Source organism: Sinohyriopsis cumingii, chromosome 9, assembly GCF_028554795.1.
Source record: "Sinohyriopsis cumingii isolate HCF-2022 chromosome 9, ASM2855479v2, whole genome shotgun sequence".
NCBI classification, from domain to species: domain Eukaryota; kingdom Metazoa; phylum Mollusca; class Bivalvia; order Unionida; family Unionidae; genus Sinohyriopsis; species Sinohyriopsis cumingii.
In genome coordinates this window covers 59,669,498-59,682,811 of record NC_142969.1, presented here as the reverse complement: position 1 = coordinate 59,682,811, position 13,314 = coordinate 59,669,498, and the positions used below count along the sequence as shown (strand labels likewise).

General features: G+C 32.8%; 1 protein-coding gene across 6 annotated transcripts in view; it reads right to left on the bottom strand.

Annotated features, from left to right (window-relative positions):
• LOC149791897 (thrombospondin type-1 domain-containing protein 7B-like) overlaps window positions 1-13,314 on the bottom strand; it is a 151,674-nt gene that overhangs the window by 68,591 nt on the left and 69,769 nt on the right. For all 6 annotated transcript variants that reach the window (XM_089970409.1, XM_089970412.1, XM_089970411.1 and 3 more), the window contains 2 exons: window positions 9,102-9,226; window positions 4,279-4,435 (listed from right to left, as the gene is read on the bottom strand). In XM_089970409.1, the coding sequence (XP_089826535.1) occupies window positions 4,279-4,435; window positions 9,102-9,226 (282 nt within the window). The remainder of the gene's footprint in view (window positions 1-4,278; window positions 4,436-9,101; window positions 9,227-13,314) is intronic.

Genomic DNA, 13,314 nt, shown 5'->3' with positions numbered 1-13,314 from the left:
CATCAGGAATGCCCAAAAATAAACCCCACACAACAAAAAGTAGTCCTCAAGTCTTAGTAACTAATGAGGAGATGCCATCAAAAATGCCCAAAAATAAACCCCACACAACAAAAAGTAGTCCTCAAGTATTAATAAACAATGAGAAGATGCCATCAAGAATGCCAAAAAATAAACTGCACACAACAAAAAGTAATCCTCAAGTATTAACTTTTTATAATCAGTTTTCCACATGAATCATGCAAATTGTCAGTGGCTGAACTTACATGACATACACTGCTATTTGATGTTCTGTGTCACACATACAGTATCATGCTATTTGATGTTCTGTGTCACACATACAGTATCATGCTATTTGATATTATGTGTGACACATACAGTATCATGCTATTTGATGTTCTGTGTCACTCATACAGTATCATGCTATTTGATGTTCTGTGTCACACATACAGTATCATGCTATTTGATATTCTGTGTCACATATACAGTATCATGATATTTAACAGTCTGTGTCACACATACAGTATCATGCTATTTGATGTTCTGTCACACATACAGTATAATGCTATTTGATGTTCTGTGTCACACATACAGTATCATGCTATTTCATATTCTGTGTCACACATACAGTATCATGCTATTTTATATTCTGTGTCACACATACAGTATCATGCTATCTGATATTCCATGTCACTCATACAATGTCATATACATGTTAAATTAAAAAACAAATGGTGCACATCTTTCAAAAAACATCATATTTATTAAATATAGTAATAAATCTGTTCAAGCAGTGATTCAAACATTGATGAGCGCTGACTGAAATAAAGTGCTAACAGAACTTTGTGTGTAACATCTTTTACTGACATAGCATGCTTGCCAACACACAAAAGTTCATGCTTTACTATAGAAATAAAAATACAAAAAAATCTTTACAAATAAACTTGTAATCATTAAAATCTTTTGTTTAATGATGTTATGCTCTAAAGTCTGTTGGATCAGTCTTTCTGTTTTCTACAGTACCTCCAACCCCAACAATGTTTAGTGTATCAATCTGCACAAGAAATGTGTTAATAAAAATAAACTCTCTTCATTTTGTATGACAACAGTCATTAATTTAATATAATACACAATCTGTCAAGCATTACATGTACAATCTAAATATCTAAATTGTATAAAATTTTGTAACTTCCTTTTACTAATGTAGTAATGTAGCTGTTCACTGCACTGAGACAGAATGGAGAAACAAATCATGGCTACATGAAGAGCATTATCTTAAAGAACCACTGTACTGTTCAATACAACTGGAAGATGTTATTTGTTTACAATCTGGCAGTTTTCAATATATAATTTCAGACACAGTTACAGCTGAAATACCAATATTATTAACACTGTTTAAAATCTCAAATGATTTATACTTCATGAAATGTCAAGCTTGCAAAAGACATTAGATAAGAGTGTTGAATTCTTTTTCATGCAATGTATTTTAAGCTTACTCATTAAAAAAAATTATATTCCCTAATAATGTCAAGATGATAATATTCTTGTTTGTAAACACTGCTACATTTAGCATCATCATCCTTTGAGTGATTTACAACATGAAAGACTTGTATGTGAGGGAGCCTTATATTGAAGGATGCTCAAACAGACTTAGTCATAGTCACTGTCAAGCAACAAAGTACAAAATATACATTTATTAATGTGAACTCATATTATAACTGGCTTACATTGACTTTTATTAATGTGAACTCATATTATAATTGGCTAATACATTTACTTTTATTAATGTGAACTCCTATTATAATTGGCTATGATTAGGCAAGAACTAGAATCAAATTAAGTAGCAATGACAAAATGAAGCTTAATTAATTTAATGCAATCCATGACAATACATTGATTATAAGAAAATGCAATCCTGAGAAGATTTATAATGAGGAATTACTGTACATGCAGCTTTAAATGTTTAATGAGATCTATCAATTCTGCCTTAAAGAACAGCCATGTCTGAGAAACGTATGTGACCTATTTCATTTATTATTTAGCAACACTTCATGAAGGCTTAAGTCTTTTTCCTGTAACTCAGTATGTACTTACACATGCTATCACTAAACTATCATGCCACCATCAGACTGTATCTAAATGTGGCTAGCTGTGAAAAACTTTCTACTGACATAATTTCATGTGAAGCTTTTGAATTCAATATTTGGAGCTTATTGCTTCTTTCTATTTTATAAAATTGTAAACAGCAACATTCTTGCATACTTGAACACATCAAGCAGTGAGTCCCGGGTTAGTGTGCAAAATTGATACCACCCAGAGATGAGCTTCAAACTAAGTGATCACTGTCAACATTGTGCAGGCCATTTGGGATTGTCTTGAGGTTTTCTTTGTTCTTTATAAAACAGACTTTCCAAATACTGCACATTTTCACACAGTTTTCTGACAATCTGCATTCCATGATTGTAAAGATTACAGCCATTTGCATTTGGGGGAATTTTAAATATTCTCTTGCTTCTGACTGGCTTTTTAGGGTACATCTAATGTGCAATCATGTGATGTCACAGAATCTTCCAGAAAGCCTGTTTAACTAGAGGTCAGGTGGCATTAAGAATTTAACATGCAAATGACAGTTGTTTACTACAGAAGTCCTTATATGGAGATAAGACATTAGTACCCTACCCTTTCCCCATACACTTTGCCCTCTTTCAGTCTGAAGGAAATATATTCTCATTCAAAAAGATTCTTATACACTTTTGTATCTCTGTTCCTAATAGAAGTTGCTTCAATAAAACTTCATAAAAGTTCAAATGTGAAAACATTTCTTCCTATCTCGAAAGTTTCCTTAACAAGTTTTTCTGCAACATTCAAGTCAAAATAATACTGAAAACCTGAAAGAATATAATTCAACACATCATTATTGACATGTATCTCAACCAGCCAATGAAAGTGTCCTCTAAAAGTTAAACATTACGTTATTTTGTTACCAAAGTGACACAAGACTTCATCTCATCTGAAAATAAAAGAGCTTTTTCTCATTCTGGCATAACAAGGAAAGTTCAGGGTTTCTTTACCCTGTGGAAGATTACATGGAGCCATGCATGCATCTGGCTGAAGGGAACTCATGGATAAGCAACAGTTTTTCTTTTTTCATGCTTATTCAAATACAGTGGAATCTCGTCAATCCATTCACATTTGTTCCCAGTGAAAATGTACAGATATCTGGATAACTGAATGATGAAATTTTTTATTTTACAATGTCATCAAATAATATACATGTGCATGTATTTGCTACCTGTGCATGTATATATAAGGGTTTAAATAATTAAGGAATACATCTACTGACTTTTGTTTATCTCACTTTATTATATAATATACACTTGTACAAACAATTGCTGGCAAATATTTTTATACCAGCCAGTATCTCAAGTCATCTACACTTGCTTGATGGTGTCACCATAATGCATATAATGTAAAAAGGTACAATGAATACAAATTTATATCTTGCAGTAAAAAGCATTATGGTAAATTAATAAAATGCAGTCAGTTTTATAACTTTTATTTTACAATTGTTATATCTGCTAATGAGCAGATATAATAACTGATGTTGCTTTTATTCTGAAATGAAGCCATATACTGTCCAAAGCTTAAATCAATCAACTTTATTTACACAGCCATTAACAAATTGTGATTGTTACATACCATTTGTAAAAAAATATTTTTATTAACAAACATAATTTGCCACCCATAGGTAATGTCAAAAGTGTGGATGATTTGATCCTAGTTTGTTTATTTAACTATTAACATGCCCATTGGAAAGTGGTAAAATCTGACATTGTTCATACAATTCCTGGTTATAATATGGTCTCCCTTCTTGAAGTTTTTTCCAGACACATGATCACATGATCAATCTATAACTTTAACATGCCGTTAGAATTTGACCACAAATTGATAAATTGACACCTTTCCAAATAGGTGAATCTGTTACCCAACTGACTATGTTCATATATAATTCTTATTTGTGGACAGATTACTTCTGGATTATCAAATTTACAAGAATTTTTTACACTTTTGTCCCGATTTTGATTTCCAGATCTGGAATGAGAATTTCTGGATTAACAGAGCAAATTAAATTTTAGGAATCCAATTCTCATTGAAATTTTTTCAAAAACAAGCTTTTCAGATAAATGGAGTTTGGATTAATGAGGTTCCTCTTTGTATCAAATTACGGATTGTAGTATGGTTTTTTATTCTTGTTTTATGCTCTAACATTATGGAACCTACCTCTTTGCACAGTGACCACTCTGACCAATCACTAAGAACACAGTCACTCACACAGGGAGCATAACATGACTGCTTGTCAACAGGCCGTTGGTGTGCCTGACATTTTTTTGAATCCACTTTTTCCACGATTTGTCCATCTGCACTTACTGCTTCACATCTGAATGAAAAAAGACCATGGTGTACAATATCTCTTTGTACTGGCAGAGACTGCACTATAAAAGGGGGAAGGGAATATCTATGAGAATCTATGAATTTAGCTGCAACTGAGGAGAGTAGCTAATTATTCATACCTGATTTGCCCTAATAATCAGTTATAAATCTCAGCCTCTATATAGTGATTGAGTAAAATGTACATGTAAATCACCCTGACTCAGTTTGGAGACCTGCATATATTACTGAACATTTCAGTCTGGGAAATTAAGTCACTAGATATGACATGTAAGAAAATCTGCCCATATTGATTAGAAAGAATGATCACACTATATAGAAAAACTGGTCACACTGTATGGAAAATATGGTCATACTGTGTGGAAAATACAACCCTACTAAATAGAAAATATGGTCATACTGTATAGAAAATACAATCCTACTGTATAGAAAATACAATCCTACTGTATACCAGGGCCCAGCAACATGAAATGAATTGCCCACTTAACTTAGACACAAAGACACAGTGATCACATTCAAGAGGGTTCTCAAAACTCGCTTATTTCGACTGCAAGAACAAACTTAAAGACCTAATAATGTTTCATACCTGAAATATTATCAGCATGTCTTTTATTTTTTGAATGTTTTTTTCTAATTTCATGATGTTTGTTTTTGTAATAATATTATTATGTTTTTTTATCTTATAGGTGTTGTCTAATGTTGTAAAGCGCTTAGAGCTTCTAAAGATTAGGCGCTATACAAAGTCCTCATTATTATTATTATTATTATTATAGAAAATACAATCATACTGTATAGAAAATATGGTCATACTGTATAGAAAATACAATCCTACTGTATAGAAAATACAATCCTACTGTATAGAAAATATGGTCATATTGTGAAGAAAATATGTTTAGCTTTACATTATAAATGAATGTTTAGACAGATGACAGTCCAAATTAATGTCAACTAGATTACCAAATAATTATAACATTATTTTGGTAATAAATGCAAGTCTAGACAGATGACAGTCCAAATTAATGTCAACTAGATTACCAAATTATTAAAACATTATTATGGTAATAAATGTAAGTCTAGACAGATGACAGTCCAAACAAATATCAACTAGATTACCAAATTATTAAAACATTATTTTGGTAATAATTGCAATTCTAGACAGATGACAGTCCAAACTAATATCAACTAGATTACCAAATTATTAACATTATTATGGCAATAAATGCAAGTCTAGACAGATGACAGTCCAAATTAATATCAACTAGATTACCAAATTATTAAAACATTATTATGGCAATAAATGCAAGTCCAGACAAATGACAGTCCAAACTAATATCAACTAGATTACCAAATTATCAACATTATTATGGCAATAAATGCAAGTCTAGACAGATGACAGTCCAAATTAATGTCAACTAGATTATTATTAACATTGTGTTATGTATATTTGATTTAATTTATATTTGATTTAATTTGTTTGTTTGTTAGTTTTAATGTTTTTTTTTATTCCATTGCATGCTACTGTAATGTAACTTTATTTACTGGATTTGACATTATCCAGAAATTCAGTTTAGTGTGACATAACTGTTTTTCATAATCACTAATAATGGAAACTTATCTCTAAAGCTGACCTAGTTTCAGGAATCAGTGAGAGTTGAAGTAAACAACTTTCCTTAATCTTTTTTTAATTCTTTTCGAGTAAAGAATCACAAAGTGAAATTGAGGCCATACTTGGAATACTTGACAAATAACATGTATCAATTAGGTTTTTTCCAGTGGACTTACCCACATCTGGGCATCTGTTTTGCACTGTAGCTAGATTTATTATTGATGTATTGAGAAAGAATAATCATTATGTGCCTTAACACTGGAGAAGTCCAAGTGTTTTAGGTTGTGACCAGTTTTTTGGGGCTAATTATTTTGGTTTCTTCATTTATTTGGATTCCAAGAGACTATTTTTCCCTGGAAATACTTGTGCTCTAAATTAATTCTTGGACAAGGACAGTTATAGAAATTTACACAATTCAAACACTGGAAATATTATTTTCGGTGATTCAACAAAGAACTGTTGACATATCAGTATGACACTGACCACAGCATACGTCCATTTTGGATTTCATCAGGATTCTAACTCAGTTTCATGAGGTCTTTTTATTACTAGGACTTCTACTTTTTTTTCTTGGATTATTCTTGGATTACTTTTGGATTTAATTCATAGAACTGTAAGTTCTTTTTCTCATTTTTACCTTGTTTTTCTAGGGAAATACATTATTTGTTAAATTTTACAAAGCTTGATGTCTTCACTCTTTTTTTGTTACATTTTGTAAGAGTCTAAATGTAACAATTAATATGGCAATACATGCAAGTCTAGACAGATGAAAGTCCAAATTAATATCAACTAGATTACCAAATTATAATGGAAATAATAATTGTGCCAGTAGTTGTATTTTTCTACTTGTCCTTTGCTACAGGCACTTTAAATAAATAATAAATCGTGCACTTATAATTCTAAACCATAAATTATTTTTTTTTTACTGTGTAATACATCTTCAAAATATATCCCTTTAATTCAATGATACTGACATAAATTTGGGATTTGTGAACAGTTTTAGGTGGGGGACAAGTCGTGTCCTTACACACATGTGAACTGAATATGTATTATAGGTAACTAAGAAAATTATGTTTCATGATTTTAATTTTACTGATTTTTTAAAAAAATTATACATTATTTACTTCCATTATAAACTAAATACTAACTGTTATTCAATCCCTAGTAACAAAATTGAATTCTGGCACATGAAATGGAATTATAACTGTAATTAGTTTTATTATTTTGACTTCAGTAGATAAATTTATCAGTAACTTAATAAACTAAGTTTCAAACAAAAATTGAAAGCATTTGTTGTTTTCCAATTGCATTTCACAAACCAATCTCACTTTCAAAGACACACATCCATTTTGTATGCTGAAATTCCATTTCACATTATGAATTTACAGTTTTAACAATTAAGAAAAACTTAAAAGTATTTATAACTTAAAAACTTAAAGTATTTATAACTTAAACTTAAAAAAGGACAATATTTTTTTAAAGTTCATTATTTTACTGATTGAGTAACATAAGAATCAGCAATTACTAATTGTCAATGCTTCACTTTGAGTGCCAATTTTCCAGTTGCAATACAAACTAATATGCAACAGAACAAAAAGTGACGGCTGCTTTTTACCTTAACAGTTGAATAAACTTAAGTTTGCATGATGTTTGAAGCAAAAGAGCATTAAATAGTTGGAAATATTAAGGAAAAAAAGGTATGGCCTCTGGCAATCATTTTCATATGGCCAAAAACAACCCTTATTCCCATCTGAGATAATATGGTCTAAACAAGTAAATTATTACAATATCTTGACTAAAATTACATCAGACACAATATTCATATTTAATTCATTAATTTAAAAAGGTATATAATAAAAAGAATATTTTCATGATTCCATTTTGCATGCCAATTTTCCATTTGGTAAAATGAAACTCCATTGTATATGTAAGACCTATGCACTGCATATGCCAAGAAGAAAAAAGAAAACAGTGTAACAATTAAGGTCAAGAAAATGGGCATATTAATTTGCTAAGTCAAGTCTCATTTTGAAGCAAGTGTAGATGGAAAAGTATTCGATATTAATGACAATAGTTACTGATGCTTAGAAGTTAAATGTCCTATTTCTAGAGCAAGAATGTCTACTGAAGAAGCCTGTACCAAACATCCATTTGTATGAGTAAAAGTAATGATGGAACAATTTAGTTAAATATGTAGGAAACTTGACTATTGCTTTCAAACTTAAGTATTTCAAATGTGACCCCACTTCCTTGTCAATGTAAACAACCTACAGGCAGCAGTGATAGCCTTGTCTGGGTCTACTGCTATTGCATACATCTAGTTTTGCCTCATTATTGACCTAATAACACAAGGTCATATAAATACATGACAAAATTCTAAGAAGGGTCTATTTGCTATGTCCAGGACTCCTGACAAAAACTGTAAAAAAAAGATTCCAGACTGTTTCCATACTTTTTCCAATCCAAAAACTAAAAATTTCCAGACCTCCCAAAGAGCTCTGAAACTATATAACCAAGACATCTTTCAATTGCAAAAGAGCAGGTCTGACTAAGACAGTTGTAATAACAAAAATGTAAGACTTTATCAAGACTTTTTAGACATTTATCAATTTTTCCAGACATTTTCATGACCTGAAAACCATTTTCAAATTTTAGATATTTTCCAGAATTCCAGACAAGCACAGGAACCCTGTCTGTCTAGTGAATATGGCAGTGGCTTATAATCAAAAGAACTCTGCTAAAATATAGTATCTGGACTCACCTTGTCATGTATGATTTGTTCACTAAACTTGAAAACATTCTAACACAAAATCTCAACATTGTTTATCACAAATTAGAATTATTCTCATAGAACAACCATCAGCACCTAAAACTGACCTAATGTGAAACCTAACAAAGCTGTGGCAGACAGATATATGTATGGCCGAGGGTAGACGCTCTGTGACCTACTACTGTCATGGTGGCACATACAAATAGCACCACCATGGTTGCCAGAAAAACAATACCTTCATCCCACTATCAGCTATTATAAACAAGATTTTAAAAATACCTGACACTACGAGTCTGAGTCCCCTCTCCACAAATGGTTTTATTGAATGACACGCACATGCTCCATTCGTAGGCCTTCCATACAAACTTTATGCAGTCAGATCTGCAGATTCTTGATTGAGTTTCCTAGAAAGAATATAAAACAGAGCTGTTTCTCATCTTATGATGCTATTACTAGAAGTAATTATGAAAGTTCATACCATTACACTGGACTTGAGCAGCTTGATAAACCAGAAAGTCTGGCTTTATTTACTCAACCTGCCATATTATGAGCTTGCACACCCGATACAGATTCATGATCCTCACAAGATAAATGACTCAGCCACTTTTACTTGACAAACGAAAGAAATCATCTGAATATAATGACCCATTTTCTTGGTTGTACGTGTCTGGGACCTTTTATTGAAGACTCTGTCTAGATTTGTGTAAACTTCATTTTGTTATGTACCCTACTTCTAATGCTTAATGTTACAATAAAAAAGCCAGAGATCCACATTATAGCTGTTGTCAGCCAGAGATCCATATTATAGGTGTCATCAGCCAGAGATCCACATTATAGCTGTCATCAGCCAGAGATCTACATTATAGCTGTTGTCATCCAGAGATCCATAATATAGGTGTCATCAGCCAGAGATCCACATTATAGCTGTTGTCAGCCAGAGATCCATAATATAGGTGTCATCAGCCAGAGATCCACATTATAGCTGTCATCAGCCAGAGATCCACATTATAGCTGTTGTCAGCCAGAGGTCCACATTATAGGTGTCATCAGCCACAGATCCACATTGTAGCTGTTGTCAGCCAGAGATCCACATTATAGGTGTCATCAGCCAGAGATCCACATTATAGCTGTCATCAGCCAGAGATCCACATTATAGGTGTCATCAGCCAGAGATCCACATTAAGTGCTAATGTGTCCTCAGCTGGGACAAAATAAAGCTTATACACCTAGGTAAGGTGTAAAAAAGAGGTTTTAAATATTGCTTTTAGTTGAAAGCAATTTCAGTTTGTCCAAGTAATGACATTTTTAAGTAGAAACTCATGTTAATATAATCAAAAAATTTATAAAGCACTGTTGTTAAATTTTAAAAGAATAAAGAATTTCAAACTAATCTCATTGGCTGTATATTTGAAGGGGTACATATGCTCAAGAGATAGCAAGCTGAAATATTTCCAAGTGGGTAAGCACTTATATTTTTATATGGTAATTAATTCATAGTAAGAGTTTCTTTATGTGGTATGTACTGAGTAATAAAATTCATCAAAGCTCATTTTTTTAATGACAGAACTAAACATAAATCCCTTGACAATTCATTACTTACAAACCAGCTGGGTCTGGCATGGGTCCCATTTATTAACTAGAAAATGCAAAAGAAATTGTCCCATACTGTATTGTTAAACATGAAGAAAATTGTGATAAAAATTGGTAAATTAAACCTTCAAGTATAGCTCATTTTGTTTTCAAAAATGGTGGTTGAATCAAAATAAGAAATTCTCCATTTTTCATAAGAAATCATGTATTTTGTTTTCATTCCAAGCAACATTCTCAGTATGCTGAAAGAAAAAATATTCCATGAAATGTCAATCAATGAAAATATCAATAATGCCTATTGATGGCAACGCTTAAATAATAAATACCAATTAAATAAGTTTTGTCAAGTGAAATTCTTGTTTTAGTTCTATCTTTTAAATGGGTTTCATCATAAATGCAATATGCCCTCTTGTATTTGAGTCTGAAAAATGTCAATCTAATGTCACAGCTATGTTCATAAGATTTCTGTGAGAACCTATGTGCCGACTGTTTTGATCTCCAACAAGCAGAAGTGTTTGTTGGATAGTTACTCTCAATTAAAAGCAGACCAGCTTTATATTACCACTTTAAGTTTGTATCAAATGAAATAATAGGCATGTAAATCCACCTGCACAAGATCCTGCTAATGGTCAGACTTGTGTTAGGTCAAATCACTTCAACTGATGAATCGAACAATGTTATAAATATTATGTTGTTAATATAACAAAACTACTTAAATTAGCCTACTCATTCGCAAATGTGATCAAAGATAGCAATGCAAAAAAACTAAATAAGTACAGCTCATTATGGTGAATTTGTAGTGAACTGGACATTTCTGGACTTAAGAGATTTCCTCATGGATGAGAAGTTTCAATATTACTTGCAATGAATTCATGGGATCAGTATTTTACTAATTTAAAATCAGGATGAAAATAAATCAAATTTAGTTTCAACATCGATGGTTGTTTCACAAAATAAATGTCCCAGGTATTTTCGAAATAATGGAAAATACTGTTTTGTTGTGAATCAGTAACAAAAAGCAGTGATGTAATACATATTGTTCTAAAATACAAGTGATGCTTGTTGAAACCTCTTAGAGTAATAATGCTAATGAGCTTTCAAAGGTTGTGTATCTTGAAAATAAAGGTAAGTTATAATAAAAAGCAAACAACTTAATGAAAAAGTTCTTACTAAAAACTATACCCAACACAATTATAAAATGAGTATTGAGCAATGAACTACCCCTATACCCATCTCCGTTTTCTCAATGTCCAGCAGGGATGGCATACCTGTCTTAACTTTGTTGAAGTACCTCGTTAACTTGCACCCTCACTTATAGTGAGGTCTATGTTTTCGGAATCCACTGTGCTCAAGTTATTGAGTTATGAAAGTACAGAATTTCAACTATTGATGGCCATGCTCTGTCACTCCTAGCTTACTCATCCATGCATATGATTTTGCACATTTTGTGCACAGCAAAATAAACAATATTGGTAGATTTAAAATATAAACAAGACAAAAGTCCAGAGGGTCTGTACAGTGAGTAAATATATGATGGAGTTCTGTTAGTGATTTTACATTAAAAGTATACAGTGTCAAATTAGGAAAAAATCAGTGCCAGGTACTGCCTTCATCTTGGTCAGGTACTGCGATGCCAGGTACTACCTTCATCTTGGTCAGGTACTGCTATGCCAGTTACTGCCTTCATCTTGGTCAGGTACTGCGATGCCAGGTACTGCCTTCATCTTGGTCAGGTACTGCGATGCCAGGTACTGCCTTCATCTTGGTCAGGTACTGCGATGCCAGGTACTGCCTTCATCTTGGTCAGGTACTGTGATGCCAAGTACTGCCTTCATCTTGGTCAGGTACTGCAATGCCAGGTACTGCCTTCATCTTGGTCAGGTACTGCGATGCTAGGTACTGCCTTCATCTTGGTCAGGTACTGTGATGCCAGGTACTACCTTCATCTTGGTCAAGTAACATTTCATCAATCGATTGAACTACATTATAAGATGTTTTCCTCTTGATATGAATGAAATAATGTGTTTGAGTTTTCTTTAACCAATCATCAACAGAAAGTCTTCGTTTAAAACCAATGCATTTTAGGGCCTTAAGATTTTACCTCTCTTGCAAGATTTTCGGATAGCACTTATCTTATAATTTCTTCCTCAGACCCTTTACTGACACGATGATAGGTTGGGTGCATGGCATTTCACCTCACTGCAATGTAGTTCACAATGGGATGAAACTGAGGGATTGACCAGTGATTCCATTGGGACTGTGTCCAATGGGAACCTGAACCTGCTTGGTTATGATGGACCTGAATGTGGAGATGTCACTTGAGGTCAGAAGACTACTTCAATCAATGCAAAATAAGCTGGGTCTTGAAAGGTCAGTCTTGGATTAAAAGGTCAATATTGGATTAAGAAGATGGTCATAAAAGAGTGTGTCTTGAACCTTATAAAAGAGAGATTTGCAACAAGAAATCCTGCAAAGGAAGTGATGACTAAGCTGGAGTTGATGAATTAGGCAAAGACTAGGGCAGAAACTCAATTAATGCCAAGAAGACTATGTGTTCTCTGAATAACATTGAGTCAACGAAGGTAGATGGTGCTTGTAAGTATGTGCCTTCAAGATGAAGGAAACTTACAACAAACAAAATTAATAACTATGCCGACTCAGAGGGAGGGAAGGCAGTAGAGAATGTGAACAAGGCTGGGAGTCCATCCATTCTGAGATACAGTGATCGCAAAATGTTCACTGAGTGTGTTGCCAAGGTCACTTTGGGTATCAGGTGTCTGGAAAAAGGGAGTCATCATTACTAGCCCTGGGTTAAGATGTTGTTTGAACTAGTTATAGTATTGGAGAATGTGGGAAAATGGTTAACCGAATCTAATGCTGACAGCTAGTGCAAAATCTAAAA